The 27,702-nt window shown below is 44.9% G+C and overlaps 1 protein-coding gene across 7 annotated transcripts in view; it reads right to left on the reverse strand.

Moving 5' to 3' along the window:
• The window catches only part of PDZD2 (PDZ domain containing 2), a 204,380-nt gene that overhangs the window by 64,276 nt on the left and 112,402 nt on the right, over nt 1-27,702 (reverse strand). For all 7 annotated transcript variants that reach the window (XM_027709482.1, XM_027709481.1, XM_027709477.1 and 4 more), the window contains one exon: nt 4,625-5,027. In XM_027709482.1, coding sequence (XP_027565283.1) covers nt 4,625-5,027 — 403 coding nt within the window. The remainder of the gene's footprint in view (nt 1-4,624; nt 5,028-27,702) is intronic.

Raw genomic sequence — 27,702 nt, forward strand, 5'->3', positions numbered from 1 at the left:
GCAAGTACTGCTACAGAAAGGCTGTCAGCCTTTCCTAGCTGCAAAGTAAAATGCAATTCAAAAGCATTCATCCTCTTGCAAGACAAGCCATCTCAACAAGGAAGCAATAATGGGCTTGAGGAATGAAGAGAGCTGCTGATGAAAAGAGAGCAAGTGCCGTGCAGTTGGAGCAATACAAAAGCAAGTGCTGGCTGGCAAAGACCTGGGTGGACTCCTGCTCACACGCACGTCTGTGTGCACCTGTGTACACACTGATGAGTCTGGAGAGCGCTGTGGTCTATGCAAACTGGGCTCAGCTGGGCTATAAGAGCAAAGCTGGCTTGGCAAACTGCGCTAATGGCTGCGACACACTGCAGAGTAATGAGGTTAACAACAGGGAGGCAAGACCTTGAAGCACTCCTCTAGCCCAGACCTCCCCAAAAACTTCTAGGAGGCAAGGCATTAACATTCCCTTGCTCTTCCCCCTCCCTCCTTTTGTTAATGGACAGTGACTTCAGAAAAGCATCAGATACAGCTTGGAGGAACACCAGATGCTGACTTGTTTCCATCTTGGAAAGGCACTCCACCCCAGCCCCACACCACGGTGCTACCAGCCACCAGGACACCTGGTGCACACCCTGAACTTCTCCCATGACACATATTCCTGACAATGGAGAAACACTCAAATGCAGAGTCCCAGCCCCTCTCAACTGCCTCCCCTCACGATTAAAGCACTTTTGCCTTGCCCAATCTCCTTTACACTGGTAAATCTGGATCTGGATTTGAAGCCCTTACTAATTTGGATGCCTATAAAGAAGCAAGAGGATTCAGGGGCATTCTGGGAGTGTCTTGTTTTTGCTTTTAACAGTTGGTGTTTCAAGAACTTTCAGAGCATCCTGCGGTGGCTGGAGGAAGCAAAGGGGGCCAATCTGCTCTGGTACATCTCATCTTCAGCCAAGCTGTTTCTGGTTTCATCAATGAAAGCCCCTCATAGTGCCAGCCAGACCTGGATCAGTTCAAGTCCCCTTTGACAATGAGACTCCTGCCCTTCACACTCCTAAGTCTCGTCCTTGCAAACCTCAGTCCTACTTCTGATCCCTGTCCATACCAGATCTGGCCACCTCTGGGCTGAACAGCAACAGAAGCAGTCAACAGATCTTCCAAAAACACCATGACAGAGAAATTGAGAACAAAACTGATGGATTCTGTCCTACCAGTAAACACAGTGAAACCACAGGACTGCTCTATTGTGAGGAAAACTCACAGTTTCCTTTTATTTATCATTTTTTAATTGACTCCAGCAGCGTCTTCCCATACTCCTCTTCCATATGTGCCTATATAATTATCAGCCTGCAAAACTACGACCTGTCTCAGGCCACTGAATAAAAGAATTAAACTTTAATTTCTGTGTTTAAGCTCCCCAGTCTTCCCAGAATGTGAGGGATCATTACTCCAGCTCAGAGACTGCCTGATCTTAAATCACTGCCCCTGACTCTCACTGCTGCCAGCCTGGGTCCTCTCCAAAGTCTGGTTTCCAGACTTCAGAGATCTTCCTGCCAGGCAGATACAGCTTTGCTGCTTTGAATCCCCACATTTTTGAAAGGCATTTAAGTTCATCCTAAAAATATTTCAGCATAAGTTAACCACCTATAAACATTAAATGCTGCCTGCTAATTGACAGGTACAGTATTTACTGAAGGTTACATACCAGCAAACAGCCTGGCAGATTTGTTTATACACAGCGACAGCAAATGCCAAGTGCACAGGAGAGACAGATCAAGATCTGAGAGATGAAAGCAAGCCTGAAGAAGGGGACTGGCACATGCACACAAACCAGTAACACAGGAATCTCCTGGCAGGCTCACTTGACAAACAGTATTCATCTTGTCTGTCATTTCACAATCCAGTACTGCTGTTGTGAGCAGCAAGTATGGAGGAAATGGGAGAACAACCCCACTCTGTTGGGAGGTGTTTCACTTGTGGGAGAGGTACCCTGGAAGTGAAGGGCACTGAAATGACATATGGATGCCCCAAAAGCACTCCCAGCACAACATCCCCTAGGCACTGGCCATGAGCTACCTGCTGGGATCAGCACAGCAGTGGCTGAGGACATGCAGATTCAACCCAACCTCTTCACCCCTGTTTTGGTTACAACAACTTCATAATAACTTTCTATAGGGAGAAAAAAAGGTATTTTCCTGGACTCCATATTCCAGTTTCAGTAATGCTCCCATCTGCCTCCTGGGGTGGGAAAGGGGAAAGGAGCAGTGGGAAGGACCAGCCAGGTCCTCCCACATCCATGCTGGTCGCTGAGCGGCTTCTTGAAACCTTTCCTCCCACCTGCAGCCAAACTCCAGTCTGTCACAGGCTGGCTCTCCTCCCCTCAAAGTGAATATAGTGCTCCCCAAAGGCGCAGGGCTGACAGCCCTGGATATTCAATTAGTCAACGTGTGGAGGAGATGGGGAGCGTGGGGCAGGCAGTGGGGACGGAGCTGCTTTCCCCACGGAGAGGGTGCCCTGCCAATGCACCCTGTCCCCGCACGGGAGGAGATAACTCATCCTGCGGCTATGAGAGCTTTGGCTCACGCTTTGAAGCCTGGAAGGAGCCTGCAACTTCTGACACGACATCCTGGATGCCTTTTTCAAAAGGCTCCTGACACGGTTGGATCTCACGTGCCTGAGTGCCAGGTCACGCTTTGAAAATAGAGCTGGAAGTGAGATTTGAGGCTCCCAAGTGTCTTTATTCCCTGCCTTTTTTTTTTTTTAAACAAGACACAAATAATTTAAAAAATTTTAGTCACTGTCCCTATTGAACCCTTATTAAGAAACTGATTTAAGCCACTCATTACTCTGATAGCAGTAACCCCACAGATACTAAAGCGATAGGATTCTATAAGGCCCCCTGGTCTTTAAAAAGCAAAGGATGATCAAGGCATGCTATTCAGGCTCCAGCTATTTACATTTCTCCTCATTCAGATGTCAGGAAAATGTAATTAGTACTGACACAGACAGAGGTCATATTTCTAAGCAAAATATTAAAGGGGGGGGAGAGGGAATTAAAGAAAAGAGAGAAGCAATTTTACTAAACGACTGCACCTCCATAACCAATACACCACAGCTGAATAGATTATAGCTTTTAAATTTTTCCAGTGCCTCAACTATGTTTTTACGTTTTACAAAGCCCTCTTGTATATGTTTTGCATTAAAAATGTATTTATTGCTCACATTGATACATATATGTTCTGAATTTAACAATTTACTTCTCAGACCAAAATGACTCAAAACAACAAGGTAACACTAGTGTGAGATGGCTCTGGATCAAGAGGGGTTTTTTGACATATATATATTTTTGGCTTTCCACTTCAATAAAAAGTCTGATCATCTTCATTTATAATATCGGTTTAATTAGACATCTTCAGAACAGATTCAAGAAGTTTTTATACGGACCAGAGCTTTCAAAATACCAAATGATTCATTTATTTATTTTTAAGCTTTTAATGTTTTCTTTTAGAAACAATTACAAGGCTTGCAAGAACAGTGTACAAACACCCTACCCTTTCTGTTGCACCATAAAATCCAAAGTGTCTCACTGATGCAAAGAGCAAGTTTTTGCAATTATGGTTCTTTAAAACCAGAGGGTTTTTAATTGCTTTTAGCTCCTACAACATACTTTAAATTAAATTACTCTGAGTTCACAACCACCATCACCACCACCCTGCAGTAGTGCTGAGGAGCACTAATTCAGAGGACACGTTTAAACCCATGCTTTTCTCAACAGAATTTAGTGATGAGATGTCCACTCACACTGCTTTGTTACCAGCTTTGAAGTCTTAAAACCAAAACCAGCTGCTGCAGCCAGCCCCTAGCCCAACAAAGCAACGTTCATCTGTTTATACTATCAGTGCCTCTGGAAAGATTGGCAGACGGTGCTTCTGGTGATAGATGCATACTGAAACCCGCTCAAGGCTTGGGTTATTTTTCTTTATACAGCAACTCTGCAATTCTAGGCAGGCAACAAACCCTAAGATCTCCATTAAGACGAAGAGAGAAGCAATGAAAGCCCCAATCCCACTGTCGTCCCAAACATTAACAAATCGTCTATCTCATCAACTCTGAGAAAAATCTGCAATTACTTCCATGCGGTTCCCAAACACTGGCCAAACAAGTTTCGTAGCATAAATACATGCAATGTGGTCTGGTGCATCAAAAAGGGAAGCTTCAATTCCAGTGTTAACGTGAGCTATAAGGTGACATCAAGTCCAGGCAGAGCTAAACACGAAGCCCCAAAGGACAAAATTACCATCTTCCACTGACATCTCCTGCCCCAGTGTCATAGGGTCACCAGTTGTCTCAACAAAAGAAATCCTGAGACCAACCCTGAGAGGTCAGAGATATAAGGACCTTCCCCTCCATCACAGATGGAGTATGACAGAGGTTCTGACAATTATTATTTAACTCTTCAACCCTCCTGCCCCCCTGCTTTGGACCACATCCCAAAACTTAGTGCCATGACAGCTTGTCTTGTCCCCTGGAGGCTCAGCCCAAGGACAGAGCACTGAAACTACGGAAATTGCCTGGGAAATCCACTTAATTCGCTTGCACGCTTGCTGCTCTTCCTTCTCTAGAAAAACCAATGCAAACATACCTGGGCAGACTGGTCTCCGATGTCTGGCATGCCACCATCTGACAGCCGGCACCGGTAGGGTGCCCCAGTGCCTTGGTGCTGCTCTTCCCCATTGCTTTCTGCTTCAGAGGTCTCTGGCTGAGCAATCTCCACCTCCATCGGGGTGCAGTGCCCGTTCCCGTGCTCCAAGCCCAGCTTCTCCTTGCTCTCCTTGCTGCCCGGTGTTCTGGTGATGACCCCAAACTTCCTGGTCCTTTTCCCATTCTGAGCAGCTCTGTCGCCGGGCTCGGGGCTGGGCTTGGTTTTGGGGTCGCAGCTGTTGCTGTTGTTGCCGTTGGAGGGAGGAAGAGGGGCCTTGCGCTTGATGCGGCGCAACATGATCAGGTAGACAAAGCCGCCATTCCAACACTGCTCAGCCAGGTAACTGCAAGGAAAGGGATGCGCGAGGATTACTAACTACTCACCCCACAGTGCCCACATCCCGTCCTGTCACCCCAACATTCCGTACCCTGTGATGTTCAGGCAGCTGACTGCCTGATGTGTGGATATCATACCCCGAAGCGTCGGCAAATGCTCTCTTTCTTCAGTATTGGAGGAGAACTCCAGGAATACTATCAGGAATAATAACAGCCCTACCAGCCACCTGGGCTGATCCCACCGCGGCATAACGCGACAGCTGGTAAATGCCACCAAACATGTTCCTACCACCTTGACCTCCATACCTGCACCACAGCAACATGAAAAGGTGAAGCAAGCAAAACTGAAAGGGTTTCCAGTGGAGTATTAAAATAAATAAATATTTTTTAAAAAACTGAAAATCAGGCAGGCTTCATTTGTGCAGCAGCCCATAGAGCATTTGCATCTGAAATAAACCTCCTTAGTGAAACTAATCTGCTTCAGCACACGTAAATGCTTTGAAGGCCTCAGGGAAAATGAAAAATCAGCCACTGGGGTAAGCAGGCGTAGCACCAATGGCCCCAGTATAGCAAAACATGGTAACAAGGCATCCCAGCTGCTGAAAAGGAAATCAGGTGAGTTTCCTTCATAGCAATCATATTCCAGTTCAAAGGAAGGGCCAAATCATCTCAGCTGTTCAAGGAGCAGCCCCCAGGCATCAGAGCAAAGCATCATCTCCCCTCCTGAAGTTTCTGGATATGCCTTGAAGGAATTAACATTTCTGCTTCAAGCAAACCCTTTGTGACCTTACAGAAACTGCACCCATTGATGCAAAAGGGGAATCTAACTTCATGCCTCTTTTGGGAAAGGATATACCTCAACTCAAATTCTTGAAATATTTGGGTCCTGAGCCAAGGGTGTAACCAACTGAGAGTACAAACAAGCTGGAATTTGTACTTAGCAGGTTTGTATGTGCCCTTTCACACTAATTTAGGCCTCCAAAATATATTGCCTTTCTCACTAGTGAAGGCAGCAGGAATTTCCCAGTGCATCAAATAAGCCTCTGCATCAAATAAGCTGCAGTTGCAATGAACTCTCTGCTGATATAGAGCAGTTGCTGAACCTACAGATTTTAGAGATGAGAAACTAGGTGTGGAGTTGCACCACAGAAGATTCTAAGAGAAAATAACACAGCACTTGTGCTTGAGAGAGGAGGAACAACTCAGGAGTCTGCCACCAATATTTTCCCCTCCCTGCTGCTTGTAGACTAATTTTCCTCTTCCCTTTCTTAAAAGTTGGTTAGCCTCAAATAAAGCCCTTCAAACTTAATCCTGCACAGAGGTGACTTAATGGCAAAACAGGAAAAGCAGCTATGATAACCCCTAAAGCAAACTCCTGCACAGAGGAGTGAGGAAAGCACTCTCAACTACTAAAATAATTCGGACCAGGCTGGCAGTGGCTGGAAATAAAATGATGGGTGTGTGTTCTGTCCAGGGACAAGAGTTGATATTTTCACTCCACTTCTTCCCTAAGCTTCCATGTCCCCCACAGACAACATCAGCACTCAAATCACTTACATTTAATTAAGCAGACCGATGTCCAAATGAACACTGCAACTAAATAACCTTAAAAGCAGCCCTGGAGCAACAGAAGGGAAGGACAAGTATGTGCCGAAGTTCCCCAATGAATATAAACCGACTGTCCCTGGACAGTCCATTCAGTTTTCACCAGGCAATTCTTCTTTTTTTAATTTTTTTTTCCCAGACATTAAGACTATTTAAGTAGAGCTCTAAAACCACCTTTTTCAAAATGGCTGAAAGCAGACAGCCAAAAACCCCTCTGGTTGAGAAGTCTCAGCAGCCAAGGTCAGCTGTCTGGGTGGCCATGAGGTGACACTTGGCTCCAGGAGACACATGAGGCTGGCAGGACCTAAAGGGTTAGCCAAAAAAAAAAATCCAAAACTAAGATGGAAGTATTTTTGATTATCAAGTTAAAAGAAATATTCTTTTAATCACCAGAAAAGGGGCAGTTCTGTTCCAGAAACAATATGAGCTGCCTGTTTTTCACATTTATATTTCAACTCAAATTTCAAGGCAGCCAGTAAAGTTGATTAAAATTCATGACTTTTGCTTGCAGCAATACCACTGCACTCTGATCCATCACACATAAGCCTGATAGCACTGCTTCTCCTGGCACATGGAAACAAGAAAGCAGCTCCTCTTCCCCAGTCCTGTGGCTTACATGGGTGCTGCCCACCCCGTCTTTATGCAGAGTCAGGTCTGCCTGACTCGTTTCTGTACAGGTGCATGTGTGTGGAGTTTTTGAAACACCAATCTCTGAATTAACCACTGACATATTTTTTACTGCCAGTAACCAAGTGCATGCATTAATCAGCTACTTGATTTTGGAAGTAAGGGGAACAAGAGGCAACTTAGCGTATGTCCAAATAAAGTACTTCTATAGATGCAAAAATAATTTACTTTATCACCTCCACTTGTGGTACATTTATTCCGATCATAAAGTGTAAAGCTATGAAAAGGGAAGAAAAAAAGGAGGTTTTTTTCCTAGCCACTCTTCACACACAACCATCCCTCCAGTCTGGAGCAGGGTTACAGCGAGCAGAAATAGATGCAGCTGCGCTGAAGTCAGCGGAGCCATGCTGATTTACTCCATATGTTGAGATGGCCTGCATGTTCCAGGCATGCAGCCTGTAGTAACTCATGGGTTTATGTCTTCTTGAGTACTTTTCAGCAGTTCAAAACACACAATAAGTTTCCACCGGGGAAAAAAAAAAAGTCTTCTCTGGGTCAGTGAGCAATTACCTTTGCATGGCAGCAAGTCATTGCATACACCAGATCATGTCAGGTATTTCCGGACAGGATAAGTCCTGCTGGGACCAATGATGCAGTAAGTGGCATCGTTATCTCAAGAGTTTGTTTTGAACCAAAGACCAGGAAAACCAGCACTGATACAACACTAAAGTCATACGACAAGATAAGAGACAAGACAGGAAAATAATACACCGAGAATCTGTGGTCATTTATTGTATTGCCCTCCCAAGATAGGACTGATAACCAAGGAGCCTGAGCCAGCTAAATACATGCCACCTACTTAGCCGGCTTCATTTTTCTTTGTCATTTCTTTCCTGTTTAAGTAAGAAGACAAAAAAAATCCAGGGAAGCACAGCAAGCTCTCAACACTGGACAAAAGACAGGTAAGGTTGTCTTAAATGAGTGAGAACCTTCAGCTTTTTTATTGCTTTCTATTAGTCCGGGAGCATCCCATGCCAGAAAGGATGGATTCGATAAAATGTAATTATACAGTTGCTGGACTGCAGAAAACTGCAAAAAGATAGACAAGACCCCAAATCCCCCTTCTCAAGGGGTTTATGTGTGTAATGCAGACAAGTCTTTTTTTAGATTTGGTCCCTGTAGAGCACTCACAGAGATTTTTGCAATCAATACACCAACAGTGTCTCAGGCAGGGCAGGATCAGAGCTGATGAGCACACACGGCAGCTCTCAGCACAGATGTGGGGAATCAGCTCCAACCTCCCAGCTGCCTTTTAGTTTGAACGTGGACTTCAGCTTGGATGGAGAAGGTGCATGGAGCAAATATAACCCTAATTCAGCTTTGACTGATCCAAATTTATTGAAAACTAAGACTCTAAAACACACTATTTCCAGCTTTGGTTTGCAGGGTATGGAGTAGGGTTTGGTGAAAGCCTTGGATCTCACACACCAGCTAAGAAACCTTGGGCAGCTAGTTCAACTGCCACCAAATCACAATACATAACAAATCCTATTATCACCGATTTTAAGAACGCATGAGATTTTACCAGCTCGTCATACATCTATTAGTATCAGTTACCGAAGCAAAAGATTTTACCAGCAGAACACTCATCCACACTTTCTGTATTTGACAGAAAGTGTAAGGTAATGTCAAGTCTCCGTGGCACAGCTGGGAGTCCCCTCAGACACTATGGCATCATCTCCCCAACCAGCGTCTAAAAAAAAAAAAATCACTGAAATACTGGCTTGGAAACACTTCCCACTGGTGTGCTCAGAAGGAAGGACCACCCGGCTGCTCCTACTACTTTGATCTCACCCTGGCACCAGTGCTGGTAAAACCCCAGCCCATATAAAACATAACCCCTAAGCAGTGGGGAAGACTTGTTCTTCTCTGTAGGAGAGAAACCATGAAAATGTTAATAATCCTTAAAACCAGGGGGTAATTGTTTTATACTTGAAACAGAGACATAAAGTTACCTCTTGCAAAGCTCAACCACAGGTTGAAAAATGCAACTGGTGACTGATATCAAGGGGTGTTTAATACCCTTTTTGTATCAGAGCTATAAAGAGAGGGACACGTTCACTTCCTTCGGAGACTATTTTGAGTTATTCATCCAAATCCCATTTCTCCCCTACACAGCTGAACTGACTGCTGTGATCATAAAAGCTGATAAACTCACTGAGTTTATTCCAAGTTCCTTGGCAAGTGTGTGAAGTGTCAGACTCGGAAATGGTGTCTTAGACTAAGACAGTAATTTTTTCATTCTTATACAGATAGATATATATATATATATATTTGAGTGTATGCATGTATAAATGTGAAGGTTTACAGACTTGACAAGAGCATGCTGTGACAAGCTCTCTGTCACATCCTATCTCAGTTGAACAAATGCAGACAGCCACACTGAGCCATGGAAAAACCAAAGCAGACCCAGCATCCATAAGAAAGCATCTGGATCCACTTTAGGGTCAGAAATATCGAAGTATGTTTATTTTACACTAATAACACTATTTAGCATTTCTCCAGAACCCTTCATCCTGATAGATCAGAAAGTGCTTTGGATGACACACACAGAGCATCACTGACATCCTGCCAGCCAGCCAAGTGGTGCAGCTCACCAAGGCACGGAGCAGAAACCTCAGTCGAGACGACCACTTTCAGAGCCCCCGCCTACCTCCCCCCGGGGACCTGTAATGTCCTTCGCAGGACAGACAGACCACTAATTTTCATGCTCTTCTCTGAAAGAGTTTGGCACGGTAAAGTGTCTTGAAACTCAATCTTCTTTAGGCTGGAAAGATGAAGGGCAGCGTTGATCCTTGCAGAGCTGAAACCTCCAGCCTCAAGGGGGATTTTAAAAGCTAAACTTAACAAACCATTTCTCTATGACACTGGCAAATGAGCTAACTTGCTTTTCAGGTAAGGCAGGGCAAATTAATGACTAAGAGATAGTGACTGATCGAACGATCCTCATGAAACCCTCACCTTGCTGCCGTCACTGTGCAAGAACATCCACCCCACTGAGTACAGATTTTGGCAAGCACCAAGGGGTACTTTCCACAGATTGCCATGTCTTCAGGCAGGAGTCAAGTCTGCCTTAATGTAGGCAAAGGAAAACACCAAGCTGGGGAGCTGCATCCGAGTTTGCAAGAGGGCTCAGCCTCAGGGCTGCAGGGACACCCATGACCAGCTCTCTCATCCACCTCCTCTAGGATGAGGACTCTCATCCTAGTCCTCCGAGAAGACTAAACTCTCCAGCCAAAATTTATCTTAGCAGAAAGCGATGGTGTTGGTAAATCTGGCTGCTACTTCAACATACTCTGCGGGCACAGAGCTGCAGCACACCACGAATGAGCCTGATCCAATATCTCATCACCAACAAGCCTTTTCCTGCCCCAGGCTCTGCAGGCAATGGCACATACAAGGGACACGGTGTCCTCTGACTCCCTTAATACACAAGAGGAAAGGCAGAAAGGGCAAAGGAAAAGTCAGTCACAATGCTGAGAGGGTAATAACACCTAGGGAGTGCATTCAATCAGCCCAGGGTACACAAGAGGTGCTCCCATCTGCCTTTTGAGGACGAGACACCGTCAGCCTTCAGCTCATGGCCAAAGTTAAGCAGCAACTCTACAAGTCTCAAGGGGCTGTGGCTCTCTATGCCATACTAGGTTTTTCTTGGGATAGCCAAACTGGTGGATTTCTGGAAAAGAAAACTCTGAATCCAGTATTGACCACGGCATATTTTTCACTATTAAATTTATAGCAAGGAATGTAACTAGACTTACTGAAATTCTGAAGGAAAAACAACTCTGAAAGTTGAATTTCAAGGTATATTTAGTAAGGCTGGCAGGAGGCCTTGGGCAAGAAGTCTTTGCCCGCTGTGAAATCCTGACCTCTTAGGAGTGGCAAAAAGGGAGGAGAGGAAGGATTACTGCTGCGCTTTCATGGACTCCCTGGCCTGCCTGCAGCTTTTGCTCTAAGATGGCAATCAGCTTAGCCTTTCAACACAGGACCATGACAAAACCTGGTGAGACACCTCACTCTACCTGGCATCAGTGCAATGATGTGGCTTTGGGTTTGGGGAGACTGAATTCCTTTCCCCTTCCTGTGCTACAAATCCCTGACAGCACCCCAGGCACGTCTTTCCATGAAAAAAATAGGGCAAACAACATGGCATCCCAAAGAGTTGCTGCAAGGTCTGAGGTGGTGAAGCCACTGGCTTTAAGTATTGGAGTTTCACAATTACCATACACCTGGGATCGGCCTACACCAAACACCACCACAGCTTTCCTCCCACCCCATATCCTGCCTGCTCAGGTGCTGGTACCAGTCATAGGGACAACAGTAAAAACGAACCCAATTAGGGAACTGATCCAGCTTTAAACTAACCCAGCCACAGCAAACTTTCAACAACTCAGACCTCAAGGTGGGTATTTTAAACACAGCCCAGTGCTCTGATCTGGTCACAGTGGAGCAGAGGCAGGGACAGGAGAAGACTGATGGCAGCAAGGCACCACACGTTTCCGCTCCCACCAACAGTCCCCACCTATGCAGGGCTGAGAGATGTGTGGCTGCAGCCTCAGGGAAGGGAGTTGCACACATGGCGCAGACAGAAGTACTGTCTGGCTTTGCCTGAATGGCATTCGTATCTCCTCTTTCTAAAACCCAAAGGATAGGCACCCTTTCCACAGACAACGAAGCCCAGCTGAATCACGTCCCCATCACAGGTGTAGAAAGAAGACAGGCTGGATCATTTCCATTATGCTGCCACAGCACAAAACCCACACATTTCTACCCTGCATATTGATGAGATGCTTCAGAAACATGTCCAGGGCTTTGGTAGAGCAACCAGCAGAGCAGGGACCTCCAGAACACACTGCACATGGATGAAGGATATGAGTGGCCACACTGATTCCTCTCTCCTCCCAGAACAAACATCTGAAGAGGATGACTTCAGGAGCTGCACAGCTTCTCCACACCTAAGGAACCCCCCAAACTCTGACAGACATCCTAAACCCAACAGGTTTTGCAATTGCAGTCATCATAAAATCCTTTGGGATTTGCTGATGTAGTGGTTGTGCTAGGAGGACAGAGCAGTAACGCTGCATTTCGACTGCAGAGATCTTGGACTTGTGTTTTACAACGGACCTCATCTTACTAAACATGCAACTCCCCCAACTGCATCTGCAAGTCCCAGTAGGCAGAGGCACATGGTGCTTTTTGAGAGATAGGTGTTAAGGAGACAAATTCTATTCGTTCCTTGGTTAGCAGTAGAGTGCACAAACAGAAGTGGTCTAATCCATTCAAACCATTCCAGCACTGAATGTTCCAATTTGTTAGTTCATGGCTCTACTGCAAATGGACATTCAGCTGGCAACAGGGCCACACTCACAAATATCATATCCAGTTACAAGAAAACTAAACAATTTCAAATTACTAGTTATCAGTTTCAAAATTATAAACACTTTCTATTTTTACTGCAACAGGACAAAATTATATCAAGTCACACCTGGGCACCAGCACCTGCAGATATCCTTTGACCCATGCTGTGTTCCTGCTGCTCAGATGCAGTTTCTCCCACCACAATGACCTCTTGCTCTTCAGAAGACGCTCATGCTCCTGAAGCTCCAAGTGATACAAGCAGAAGCTTTTTTGTTTGCTGCTCTATGCAACTGCTCTTCATTCCCAATTGCTGTCTTATTGAGGACTTAGAGGCAGGTCACGTTTTACACTTCGAAGCTTTTTTCAAAGAAGGTGTCGATTTCTCTCCCTCGTGAAGCCCAGAGGTGGACAAGCCTTTCCTCGGATGACTCGGTTGCTGATGCCTCACACTAATTCAGCTGCCACACAGGGGCAAACGAGTAACACACATCCATCTCTGAGCACCACCACGGTCAACAACAGAGCAGCTTTCCCGCTACTGCATTTTTAGCAAATATATTTTGAAAAATGTCTTGAATTGGGTTTGCCTGCCCTCCTCAAGGAAGGCTGTACTGGACTCTGATGCAGCATGGAGCAGTTATTTTACATCCCTGTTACTGAAGAATGGACAGAGTGGAAAAAATGCCCAAGAACTGCAGATGAAGGGGAATGTTCAATCTCCAGGGAGCATGCTAGCCACTATCCCTCCCAACACCCCTACGATGAAGGGCTGCCATCAACAGGATCTAGGTTACCACTGTAACACAAATCAAGAGCACAGCTCTGAAACACATTTCATTTTCCCTATTATGGTGTTTTGGTTTGCACGCTTGCGCAGTCTCCAAGCTCCCACAGGGTTCTTCTTAATGACAATCAAATGGCAAGTGTGTGCCAGGAGCACACACAATGCACTCTGGTTGCTGTGCCATATGCTCCAGCTGAATGTCCATCAGCATTTGCTTCCTGGAAATGCACTAGAGATAATCCAAAGTAACCCCCAAAATAACCAGTGTGGAGGTCAAGTCTCGCCTCAACAGTTTCATCCTCCCCTTTGCATGTCTTCCTAATGTAGACATGGGGTAACTGCCCCATGCCCTTAATGAGAGTGTTTGCCAGTGTATTGATATGAAGCAAGTTTGCAAAGACCAGTGCTATCATCTGTTTCATCCACATATGATCTTCTGCCTCACAAGAAGTACAAGGACTCAGCCAGACAAGATTTGCTTGTGGGCATGCCCAGCACACACAGAGGAATACAAATAAATTCCTGATTACTTTTTGCAGTAGTTGCTGTAAGTTACAGAGCAGTGCTCAAAGTGTTTTCACTGTTGCTGGTAATTGCAGAGATCCAGCTTGTTATCATTAGTTCAGATGTCTGGCTTTTTTTAAAATGGCACTTCAGGATTGGGCAGCAAATCTCAAATGTGAACAAAGAGGGGTTGGAGCTTTGACTTTCAAACTGAGAGAATATATCAAAATAAAGGTTTTAGTTTATTACAGATTTGCATTGAGTGCTATCTTTCTGAAGTCTCCAGATTTGCATGGTAGCCACTTTTTTTCTCCACGGTGTTCCTCCCAAGTACAAGGCTCACTCCATACTGGGAAGCTCAAACGAGTTCACCTTTGCAAAGCATGAAGTAGAACCACAGAACATCCTGAGCTGCAAGGGACTCACAAGGATCCTTGAGGGCAACTCCTGGCCCTGCAGAGACAACCCCAAGAATCTCATCATGTGCCTGAGAGCTTTGTCCAAAATACATCACTCAACTGGAAAGCACATGTGCCTTGCACGAAGGAGGAAGGTCAAAGGACATCCATGTGTGTGACCTATGTACAAAGCACATTCCATGTGTAATGCTGCTGCCACTTTGCCCTGAGTACTCAAATCTCGTCACCGTTTTTCACACCTCACCACCCTATTTCCAGGGCTCTCTGCCTTTCCTCCAGGCTATTTCAGGATCGCCCCTTTAAAACAACTTTTTTCTAAGCATCCAGCTCACATCCTTTCCTCTTCCTCCCTGCAAATCTTTTATCTAATTCTGCCCCCGGTTTCATATCACACCAGGCAGCAGTGACAGCCAGGAGTAGATTTAACCGGAGAGAAATGGTTTGTACTCAAAATTGAATGAGAAGTTCAGCATGGGAGATATTCTTTACCATAATCCAGGATTTTTCACTGACAGACACAGCAGCCAGGGAGGGTACCACAAAAAATTGCCCTTGTAAATGTGATGACCCCCTGATGCCAAGCTTAATGGTAGGAGGGCTGCAAGCCCTCGGGGGCTGGATCTGCCCCTAGACAGTGCTGGTACAGCAGCACAGGGTAGTGCTAGTGGCAGGTACAGGCTGTTCCTGGGCAGCAAGATCACCCCTGTGGGTGACAAAACTGCTTATCTTTCCCTATGCAGAAATTATCACAAATGCCCAAACGGGAGGAGAACGAACACATCTCACTTAAATAGCTCTTACTCCAGCAGCAAAGTTTTACAATTTATTGTATTTTAAAGGGGGGGGGGATAAAAAAAAAACACTAAACAAAACAAAATAATAATCTCTGCAACATTGTTTTGGCAAATCACATTCTTTACATTTTAACATTAGTTGCAATTCCCAGTATACCTCTTTCCACTGAGAAGTGAAGGTTTGGATGTCTGCAAGCGATGAAAATGAGAGCCAGAAAATTTAATCAAGTCTATTTTACAGCAGGAAGCAGTATGCTGGGTTAGAAGAGACTTATTTCCAATGCTTTTGCAGGCTTACTTGAGCTCCTGAGAGGAGCCCTATTAACAGAGAGAGGCCAGGCTTCAAATAACTCTGTGACTGCTGGGGGGCAGATAGGGAAAGAACAAATTCATGGCTCTCAGATTTATTTGAGAGGGACAATTTTAGCAGCAAGGGCTACTTGCCTTCAGAAGACTGCTCAGTTTTGAGCATTTTCCAGGATTCTTCCTAATACTGAATATGGCAGCTACTTCCACCAGCTGCTTCTTCCTTTCTGGGGGGAGTAATGCTTATTACTCAGCATCCTTGGATCTCGTGATTTGACCATGAAGCTCAATAGGCCAGAAACATGTATTTGGGATGAGAAATTTACCTCTCAACTAACAGCAGAATAGAAAACCTAACCTTCTGTTGGAGCAGGAGAAAAAGTCTGAAAGTACAATCTGACAACACTGCAAAAAACCTTAAACACAGGGGGGAAAAGAGCCTGAATTCCTATAAATGCACCCCCACATTACTTTCCGTGACTTCAGGATGAATTCCAGGCTGTAGAAGGCCTGAGGAAGAAGGAAAAAGGAGTGAATTTTCCACAAATGGTGAGACCCTCAACAGGCCCAGGCAACACCGTCACCCAAAACTCTGCTCACAGGCTGCCCCAGACTCAGCCCTCCCTGTGCGGCCGTCAGTGTCTCGTTTCACTTGCACCCACTCTCGCAAAGGATAATTTTGCCTTTTGAAGGCCATGGCCCGCGGGGACAGGAGGTTTATTTAGCTATTTAACATCACTGTTTTGTTCTCTGCGGTGAGGACGGGCTGCGCATACAGTAAATCCCGGGGATGAACTGCTTTCGGCTCTGACTATGGGCTTGCTGAACCGTGCTTCCCCTGCATGCCGCGACAGGTTTCTAACCATAATAACCCTGCACAAAGCACCATCTCTTGCTCAACACTTTCCGTCAGTCACACCAAACCCTTCCTCTCTCCCAGTGCCTAAATACATCTTTGATATTCCTGTCGTTTTTGTCAGAACAAAGGACTCATCCTCCCTAAAACAAGCAAACCGTGCCGGTACTCATTCAGTTTTACAGTTCTCAGTGAGAACAAACATTTCCCATCTGAGCTCTCCGGTGATGGGCTGAAGTTACTTTTCCCCAGGCAAGTGCACAGCCTTGAATTCAGGCACTTCCCTGAAGGATGCTCAGGATTCTCAGGAGGAAGCAGATCACCAGCAAAACAAGGGCAACTTGCTGAGGCTGTCACCAACCTAGGTGGAGATAATCACTCCTGCTTGGGTGACAACTGCCCCCAGGATGACACCTCTACTGACACTGTACACCCCCAGAACCCAACACTCAAGTAATTTCAGGAACTACAGCCAGGACTCTGCAACACAACAGCCTGCAAAGGCAGGAATTGGGCAATGCCAGATATACATGTGCCTGTCTGTCTGTTGTGAGTTTGCCTCTTTCCTTGGATGCTTACATTATAAACCAGCTTCTAATTACAACCTCATCTTCTGTTTTTACCACAGTAAGTTTGAATAAGGCCAAAAGGGAGAAGAATTAAGGAACACACATGACAGCAGTCATAAACATTTCCTAACTTTCACTTGGTTTTGCAACACAAACAAGACAGACATGCCCTCCTCGGAGGATCCATGGATTAAAGCTTGCAGATGATTTCAACTTCCCAACAAACGCTTTGCACACAGTGAAGATTCTGGATTTAATACAGTTTTGCAGACTGTTGTAACCACTCCGCCAGCTACAAAATGCACAAGCACCCCTCTGACAGGCCACTATGGGGACTGCAATCCCAGAAACTGCCTTGGGACAGTTCCCAGCAGCATCCCTGAAAGCAAACATTATTTTAACCGTCAGGAGAACAGACGGGATTCTGCCTTCTGGATCTATTCACATAACTGGTTTTTCCCAGCACCAAATCATCCTCCCCCAGCTGCTGCTGCAGCCAAAATTCATCAGTATTTGCCTCAAGTTGTAGTTTCATTAGATGTTGCCAAACATAACACAGGTGCAATCCAACTTGGGACACAACAGCAGAGTTAAATATATACTTTTCTTTTAAATTAAAAAAAAACAACAAACAAATGGAGATCACGAGCTCTCACCCTCCATCCCACATCAGGATATCACCTCACAAGTTTTCTGCCTAACTTTTTTCACCCTCACACCTCCATCACACCATGATAACAGGGAGGGTCATTCATCGATTTCTGCTCCTTGTGGACTCAGGAAGGAGCTGCTTGCAGCCCTGATCCTGCCTCTGAGCAGGGACTGATGCTGCCACTCAAAAGGTGATGCAGGTACTTCAGCCCAGTGACCAATTAGGACCAAATCTATTACCACAGAAGCAGGTAAGGGCAGACAGCACTGCACACCACCCTGGTTGAGAAGAGTCCCTGGCACAAACACTGGGACACCCTCCTGCTTAAGCAGGGGACTGTCCTATAGGAGAGGCGTCACTCAGAACTGCAGAGCCCACGGGAGTTGCTGCCTGGCAGCTCCTGGCTTGCAGGAATTGTTTGGTGCTGCGGTACCAGAAGCATTGCAGGTGAAAATACCCCTAGGAGCCAAATGAAGAGCTGTGCCAGATGGTGAGGAGGTGCAGTACCGGCCCTGCTCACCTGGCACAGTGCAGAAGAAATGATGGCCATGGGCATCCCTTCCCCTCCAGCTGCCAGATCCTGGTGCTACAAAGAGTCTGTTTGCTGTCAGGGCGCTGCCAGCATATAAGAGAGCCAGAGCCAGGGGAATTAAGCACACATCACTCTGCACTGTGGCTGTAGTTCCCAACACATCACACCATCAACTTGATTTCCCAGAGTGACGCAAAACAGGGAACGATTGTCCTCCTTTATTTTTTTCTTTTTTTAGATTTTAGAATCCACTCAGAAATCTCCAGCCCTGGCATGAGACAGACCAGCAACACGTCACAAGAAATCCCCTGTAAGCCTTTTGATGACTTTCATCTATTATTCACTTACCACAAATCCTTGCCATTAACGAACTGCACTAAGGGAATCCGAACTTTCAAAGCCACAAATCTCCTAATAACTATGGCCGCTTTATACATGCTTTAGGATTAGCCATGTCATCTGGTTAGAAACTCAAAGCTGCTCTTCATTATTGGATTCAACTCGCCTGCAAGCAGAGAGGAGACTGGTAATGCTGCCACTGATTTCAATGGTGCACAGGCATTCATTACATGACACCCTCCTCCTGGACACGTCAAGCCCAGTGGCACAAATTTATGCTGCACTACTGTGCCAAAGACCCAGAAACCTCCCTTAAGCACACTAAGACCAACCCTGGCAGACAGCATTGGAGTGAACTTGACTCCAAGCACACTCAGACTTCACACTGGCTCCTAGTATGCAAACTGAAGGCAGTTTTACAACTATCTGCTCTGTAAATTAAGAGTCCCTTTAGTTGCTTTGAAAAATAAGAGCTTATTTAGTCAATACATCGGCTTCTTCAAAGAGCCTTCAAACTAATTAGCCATACAGAGTTACTATTAAAATATAGAGCTTACACTCAATACTCTTGATGATAACAGAGCTGGTGCTTTGGTACTGAAGCTATAGAATTAGCACAAACTTCATCAGATGCATTTTCCTATAGGCTCCAAATTATATTTCAAACTGAATATTTTCCTTTCCTGCGGTGGATGTGGGAATTCACTTAATTCATTTGTAAGTTCAAAGCAATAATGATTTTTAGCCCATGTGCAGATCAAGACTTTGAATATTCAACAGTAACAGATAGCACAAGGGGATGGAAGATAGACATAAGAAAAGATGCTGAAAACAAAAACAAAAGCTGCAATAAAAAAAGAAGGTAAAAAAAATAGCTGCTGTACTACAGACGAGCCATACAGCTGTTCCAGTTTAACTTTCACAGGACAGAGGAGTAGGGATTGCTCAATTTAATGCAAAGGGCACACTAGCCAGAGGCAAACCCTTCCTCATAGATGCAGACAGGCTGTCAAGCAAAACAAAGTTTACAAAACCCCACAAGATATGCAAAGCCTGGAGAAGCAGACTGCAAGACTCAAATTTTAATTCCAAGAGTTCCTGCCCATCCCTGCTTCTTACAGTGTGGGTTTATTCAGCAGATAAGCCTTTGCTACTTAAAAGAGAAAAAAAAGTCAAAGTCAACAGCACCACAGGAAAAGAAATTTCCTTTCCCCTTTTGACTTCCATTTATCTGCTTTACATGCAGGTTTACTTACAGCAGAGACCAGCAGGTATGCATCCGAGGACTCAGCACCGCCACCACTCCCTACAACTCCAGTCCCCCTTCCTCTCTCCTCCTCCACCACCTGCCCCACCCACAGCACTCAGCTCTTCCACCAGCTCTTCCAGCTCACTTCCCTCCCCAGGGGAATTGCCACCTCTTGCTCCAAAGGTGTTACAAATCATAATTCTGACTTTCAGGGAAGAACCTGGCAGCAGCTATAGGGGGAAGGAGGGGGGAAGCAAGCAAGTCCTGACAGGGGGACAGAGGGAACTAAAAATTACTATTACAAATCATTACAACTACTTCGTTATTAGCTTATAACATCATATAGCTGATTTCCTTCCCCTCCTCTTGCTACACTTTCACTGACTGTATTGATTGGACATGTCAGCATGTTCTCACATAAGACTGAATTCAATTAAATGAAACACAACCAACAAGACAGCAGGTATTCGATGTTTGCTTAAAAATATCAAGTAGCAACATGCGCAGGCCGTCAGTGTAATCTAAAAGGAGGATGCCCCGTAATGTATTTACTATCTGCACAGAAAAAGCCAGAAGCAGACTTTAACCAGCAACTCTCTGCAAGTGTCAGGACAGCAGCAGAGCACAACCAACTACTGAACCTTATTTCACACGCTCGATCAGAGTTTAATCTGAGCAGCAGCCACATAAATCCAGAGGGGCTCTATTAAAAACTAGTGCAGTGACTCATTCCATGGAGAGAAGCATAAATTCAGACTCTCAGCATCTATATATTTCTTAAGAAAGCCTCTTGTTTAGCAACAAGAATTTCTTTGTTGGACAAGCAGGGGGCTGGATCACATCCCTGTGGCAGGACATTTCTGCTCCTTTAGCAAGACAGAAGGGCATTAAGACAGTCCACATGCAAAGCTGAGACTGTACATGTGTATGCCAAGCAACTCTGCCATGGGCACTTTAATGCAGTGCTATTTTCAATCCTCCCAAAACAGCCACTGCAACCCTACAGCAGCCCTAAGGCTGTCCTCATCCACCCCCATCTCTAGCAGTAAATCACTGACAAACCCTCACCCTCCGCAAAAGTCAATGGGCATTTTGCTGCCTGCCCTGAGACTGGGATTTCCTTCCCAAAGCACAGTGATGGCTCAGAGCCATGTCTGCTCCTTCAGAGCCCTTTGAAAAGCTTTGCCAAGAAGTGCACAGGGTCTTTTTTTCAGAGACGTTTCACCAGGAGACACAAGATTCTCCTCCCCACCAGCCAGGACAGGATCCCCCAGCCCTGACGCCCAGCACAGGAACAACTGCCCCAGGGACTTCCAGCTTCCATTTACTTCTCACCGAATACCCAGCTACTGCAGCAAGGAGGTTTTGGGTCCACCACCACAGAATTGGCCCCCTCCCCCCAACCCCAGTCAAAATTAAAGCAATTCAGCATAACATCAGCTTCTCTGAAGACAGAAATATCCAACATCACCACCACCACCCCAAGGCCCTTGTGTTCAATGATAAAGTCGATTTGTGGATGCTGTTTGCTGACATTTACTCAGATGAGAAACACCAAAACACATGGTCTTCACTTGCTGTGCTTGTGGAAGTCACATATAGCAGGGAATCTCAGCAAACTGCACAAGAAGAGACACTTCAGCGACTACACGCACCCCAGAAACAAAAGACCCAAATCCATCTTAATCACCATCATGCTCTGTTTCCATGACAATGATGACACCACCCTCATTATGCATTAGGACTGAGGTATCAAAAACAAAACCAGATAAATACCAAAACCACAGGATGGGCACCTGTTGATTATCTCCTTTTTTCTTTGGTGCTATCTTGATGCCAAGGCACTGTTAACAGCTTCATCTTTTACATGCAAAATCTTAAAATTAGCCTGCTACAGCCTCTATGCTGAAATATTGTAGCACTTGTTCTCTCGTGAAACATTTTTCTTTGGCTGGGATATTTGCTCTCACACTGATAGAACACAGAAACACACACATACAAAAATTCTGCCTTATGCTGGGCAACTGGTTTTGGTTAGCTATCAGTTTGGGTGCCAGGTTGAAGTCTGGGGTCTGGTTGCTAAACAAAATACTTGTTAAATCTATAAATACTAGAGGGCTTGGCATTTAATGCAGAATAACGATATATGTATTAATAAAAGTTATAGGATACTTAAAAACCCAACAAAATTGTTATCCAAACCATTATAGTTATCAAAATGGTTATCAGACTCCACAAGTTTGCTTAAATCTGTTTTATCCTATTGGATTTTGCACCTATCTTGAACATACATAAAACACATATACTCCGTGCAGTAGAACACAAAGCCCTTTACTGTCTTGATGGGACTGAGCCAGTACTAGATCTGCCATATCATGATGTTGTTTGCAAACTCGTGTTTGTTTTGACCGAGCAGAATCGCCCTGCTACTGCTGTTACTGCATTTTTCATGCAAGACACTACATGTTCCTGACAACAGAGCTGGCCTAAGCTGCCTGTGACACCAGAAAGCAAGAGGGGACAAGGGGCAGCACTGTACTCACAAAGCCCTTCTTCTAGTGGCTATGACTGAAGTCTCTCACTTTGGGGACATTTTTGGCAAGGACCCTATGGAAATATGCTGGCAAATAGCAGAGGAAGATGCTGTCAGCTCTCCAGATGTTCCTGGCCCTTGAAAATCCTAACCTACCTCCAAGTTTAGAGGTTAGCCCTCCTCTCCAGATGTTTTTCTCCTCAATCCCCCCAATATTTTCACTTTTTTTGCAAGAGATGAGAGGCACAAGTTCTTCTTTCCCTCTCCAATTCTAAATACATCGGCAGATGTCGGGGTTCAAGGCAGCTCCTTGTTCAAGTAAGATGAACACAAAGCCAAAGCATGAAGGCAACTATTTGATCAATACTGTTTGATTTAATGAGCTTTGGACCATGCTCAAAGCCGATGCCTTAGAGGAGTTGCCACAGGCAAAATTCAGTTTGCAAGAGGGATTACTTTCACCATCTGAGAAATAAAAAAAAGAAGACATAAACCCTGGAGTGACTGAGGACAATTTACCACCTAGAGAGATTTGCCTTCAGGATAGCAACAGTCGTCTGACTTACCTAACAGCTGAACTCCTACAGAGAAAACAGCTATCGCACCAAATTGATTTATATATTTTGTGCCATTTCACTTTCATGTTTCAACTTAGTTAATACATTCTTCTTATCTTCCTTCTGTACCTTCCTAAGTCAGTTCTTTGGATAGGAAGGCAGTACTGCCCAGCATAAACTTCCAGCTCTCTCCAAAATGGGTCACAAAAGCCCTTTGCTGCACATAAAAGCTTGTCACTTCCACCAGTTTATTAAATTTTATCTAAAAATCAAGACCTCCATGCATATATATGAAACAGAGCTGTTAAGAGAGCACACCAATATCTCACTAATATCTACGATATTTTAAGGTCTATTTACCCTTGCCAATATACATATATTAATCCTAATGTATTGGATCTGGACCAGAAGCTAAAAGCCAGGACATGAGGCTTGAAGTAGCAGTCTGGATACAAGTCCAGACTTGGCAGTTTAAACTCATATATAATCATCATTAGTCAAACTCAATGAAAGGAGGGCAGACCCTAAATCCCTACTAGATTTACTGACTTTATGATATACTCAAGTTTATTACTTTATTTTGTACCTTTACTAATGCTGCCACAAAGGATTCAAAAATGAGGTCCTTAACCTAAGGAAATTATTACTGCAGTTGAACACTTGCTCTATATCATTAATGACACCTCCAAGAAGGGTCAGCCACCCCTGCAGACTCATGTGCCAAGGAGACCCTGCATTTCATCCCCAAATAAGCAGTGAAGCCTGCAGTGGAAACTGAGTGTAAGTCAGGAGCTGGCAAGTACCTCCTCACTCATCCCACTGTACCCTTTTACACACTACTCAACATCTGCTAACACATCCTTGGCACCCACATCACAGAGTTTGCTCACTACTGGTCGAAAACATGCATGACAGAGCACTTAATGAGTTCAATGTGAAATAAATCATGACTTCACAGGATCAATAGTGTATTAATCTCTTACACCAAAGCAGCGCAAGTATACAGCTGGAAAACCTCTCCAGGCACTTGCTGTGAATGCCCCCCTACAGACACTGAAGTCAAGCCCAGCTTCTGGATGAGCCCCACTCTGCAGCAGCCAAGATCATGCACCCCTGAAATTCGGCTCCATCTTCCATCTTCAACACCATCTGAGTAGCACCTGGAGCAGAACCTGCAGCTCCCAGCACCCAAGGCTGACCTTTAATCCCCTCACAGGAGGGCAGGCAAGGTCTGAGTATGGCACTGTGAAGAGCTCTGGCCTCAAAGATATACAGAAATGGACAGATGAAAAGATGTGACACAAAAAATGTAGGAACATCTGCATTTCTGCCAGGGTCTTGACCACCAGCTCTGCTCCAAAGTGATCACTGGGAAAACTCCCAGATCCCACATGCTACATGAAGTGTTGTTACTGGAGTATCTGCCAGTTTTACTCAGACCAAAGTTCTCAGTGTTTGGAAAATGAGAAGCTCTTAAGCATCTCCAGGATCCTCTGAGCAGGGCTACAAAAGGTGGGCTGTGGATCAACCTGGATCTGACCTCCCCAAATCCAATGGCAGGAGAGCTCTGCAAAGCAGCAAACAGCCTGCAGGCAGGAGACCTACCATGCCCGCTGCTGCCTAAAACCTGCCTGTACAAGAGCAGACTAGGAAAGAATCAATCCCCTTTTATTTTCAGGCTCACACATCATCTTTACTGCCAAGCAGGTGGTAAGGTCAAACTACAACTAGGCAAGAGACAGTTAAAGGAAAGAAAAAAAAAAAGAGAGAGACCCTCCCTGGTAACCAAATGAAGGTAATAAAAACAATACCTGATTCATAAAGTAAGAAATGTGACCATGGGGGGGGAAGAAGAGGGGGATCACAGCCAACCTCTAAAGTCCAGAGAACGTGGGAAAACCCAACTATTTCAAACTTGCCTAGCACATAAGAATTGCTTTTGTCTGCATTAAAAGCTGCATTGCTTTCACCACCAACGTGACCAGCAGTTACAAAAGGAGAAATCCCAACAACAAAATGCTGAACTATGCCATGCCAAAGGGCTGCTGTCCCACGCCAGCGATATTCAGAGCCGGCCCGTGCTGCCCGCTCACAGCCACAGCCTCTGCCCACAGGACAGAACAAAAGCCGTGTCCCTACCGTGTATGCAGAAAAAGAGACAATAGCTCTCATAAAAAGCTGTGAAAAGCTTTTTAGTGAGATTTCTGGTCTGGGATCTGATCTGATCCACCCCCTAAAGCTTTAATCAGCTGTGCAGTTTGTTGGCATATTACCATTTTAATATTAACCCTTTAAATTATCCATCTGAGCACTCTTGCTGCATCTTCCTCTTCCCCCAAGAAGAGGGGGCACTGACCCCACGCTATCCCATATCTGTACAGAACATCAAAACATTTTGGTATGAGGTATCATGCCTGTATGGGCATCAGCCAAAACTCCCCTCATCTCATCTGTTGGGGCTCTGCTATATGCCTGCTTCTACTTGGCCTCCTCACAGCCTTGCTTGCAGCCAAGAAAAGCTGCTTGACCACAGCAGCTGGGCAGGATGAGTCAGGGCACATGAATGTCTTTTAACCCCTTTCCACCTGTGCACTCTGAGTATTGGCTGCTCAGCTGAACACAGCTGGGATTAGCTCTCTCCCGTGAAGGAAAACTCAGGGATTCCCAGCAATATTAAACCTTCCCAACTCTCAACACCTTTCAGCAAGGTTTTTTTTAAAAAAAAAAAAAAAAAAAAGACAGACAAGCCTCAAACACAAAGTAGACTTTCCAAATGACTGACAAAGAAATGCAGCCATCAGAGTACAAAACATGTTGTGATAGCGCAGCACATAATACGATATAAATCGAGCACACACCAGAGCCTTAGCCAGCTTTATGCTTTGCAGAGCCCACAACTTTTGAATTCATTGAAATAATAAGCACCCTGACCTTAATGCAGTCATCAACGCTAAATAAAGCCAAGCACAGTTGTGCTCCTTTGATCAGTCTTTTCATAAAGGCAGTATAAATAGTATTGCTCCTTTTCCATATCTTAAGAGGCTTTTACATTTGGAAAGTGTTACAGAGACACACCAAGAAAATAAGTAATGTTTTGTTTCTTTTTCCTTTGGGGCTTTTTTTGTTGTTGTTGTTGTTGTTCAAACTGCAGAGAGAAAAGTTAAACAATCGACTCCCAGTGATCCAAACAATGTGTTTACATAAGGGTTTACAAAATGAAAAAGCAAGTTACTCCACATTCAGATATTCTGTGCTCCTGCCAAGTGTCTCAACACTAGGAGACTAATGTCCTCCGAGACACAGACTTGTGCTATAACGTTTCTGGCCAAAGCATTTGAATTTTAAAAGCCAAATACAAAGGAAAAGAACCACAGCCAACTGCGCAGCAGTGATCCCTGGTCAGAAGCAAACCGCAGTGTTCGGGTTTGCTTAGGTCAGTGTTGCTGCTTCCTTGCCAGCACCATGAACGGAGGTATCGGCTGAACCATTCCTGTAGCCTCAAGGATTTCAGCAGCCTGCACAATTACCTGGCCCGCATGAGCTCAAAGAGCATCCTGCAGGTCCCTGTGGCTGCCAGCTGGGCAGGACTCCCACGATGACCTGGTCCCCCAGCCACATTCAGCACAGACTCTGCAAACTTTTGGTCCTCGAGCCACGCTGCCTTCTTACACATAGTCTTTCCATAGGTTTTCACAATGCCTCAGTAATTCAGTCAGCATTGGGGGGGGTGGAAATCAGCAAAGCATTCAACTTCTAGTTTTGCATCTCAAAACCAAATGTGCACGTGTGTGTGTTTTATGCCAAGGGTTATAGCTTGGCCTTGCATGTGCTATGCAGTAGTGTGACCCAGCTTTACCTCATTTAACCCATTTCTGCTAATTAGTGAAAAAACTTTCCTTCTGTAACAATTAATACTTACAGTCATTACCCTTCCAGTTGAGGCACATATGTTTTCATGAAGGTGGTATTTTAAAATATTACCACGTACAGAAATCAAATTACAAAATGGAGATGTTTTACAATTACCATGACTAAATACATCAGTGATATTATCAAGGAGTATTGAAGTCTGTGACACTGCTCCATGTTTTGATCCAAGTCAAACACAGGCTACTCAGCACAGAGACCCAAGGGAGGAAACAGTGAAAAATCTTCAGACACTGCAATACCATTGATCTTTTGAAAACTGGGCTCCAAATAATCCTGGGTAAATCACACAAAAAGAGCGAGGAAACAAATCTGGGTTTCCACATCTCAGTTACCTGAGTGCCCTGGCTATTTGGGCTAACTTTACAGCACATGAAAGGTCTGAAATGAACATTTGAGTTCCTTCCTGACCCAATGGATTAAGGCAGGATCAAGGGAATATGGAAGGAAGTTATTTCCCCTCATTCTTCAAATGCCTCTGAATTTCCATATTCTTCATCTCATTTTCTCATTTCTCCATCCCAGTCAAGTCCCCTGTCCCAAGCACACATCCAGAGGCAGCCTGACCTCCCCTCCATCTGCAAAAAATACCTGCAAGCCTTGACAAGGTTAGAAGGAGAGACCTTTTTACTTGAAGTGTGGAGGTTCAAAACACAAGTAATGACAAAACAAACAACCCATAAAGTGTATGAAGTTCCCAGTCCCAGACTCAGACCAGAGGGTCTACACTGCTGAAAGCATCCCCACACCACAGCAACTCGGCCACCAGTTAACCAGAGAGGTTGAGAGAAAACCTCTCTAAGGAGCAAAATTACAGAGATGCACAGCCTGGAGAGCTGCCTGCCATGCCTTTCGGGAGCCCACTTCACCCCCTACTTGTGGGGAACTATTCTTTCAGAATGCAAGTCCCAAGAGCTTTTTTTCCCTGAGAGTGATTTTCCCATTGTCAGTCCTCTAACAATAGGGTTTTTTTCTTTTTTTTTTACGAAAGCTTTATAATCCTCTGCTTTTT

The sequence above is a fragment of the Neopelma chrysocephalum genome, unplaced genomic scaffold, assembly GCF_003984885.1.
Source record: "Neopelma chrysocephalum unplaced genomic scaffold, ASM398488v2 Primary Assembly neopelma1_96780, whole genome shotgun sequence".
In the NCBI taxonomy this organism is placed as follows: Eukaryota; Metazoa; Chordata; class Aves; order Passeriformes; family Pipridae; genus Neopelma; species Neopelma chrysocephalum.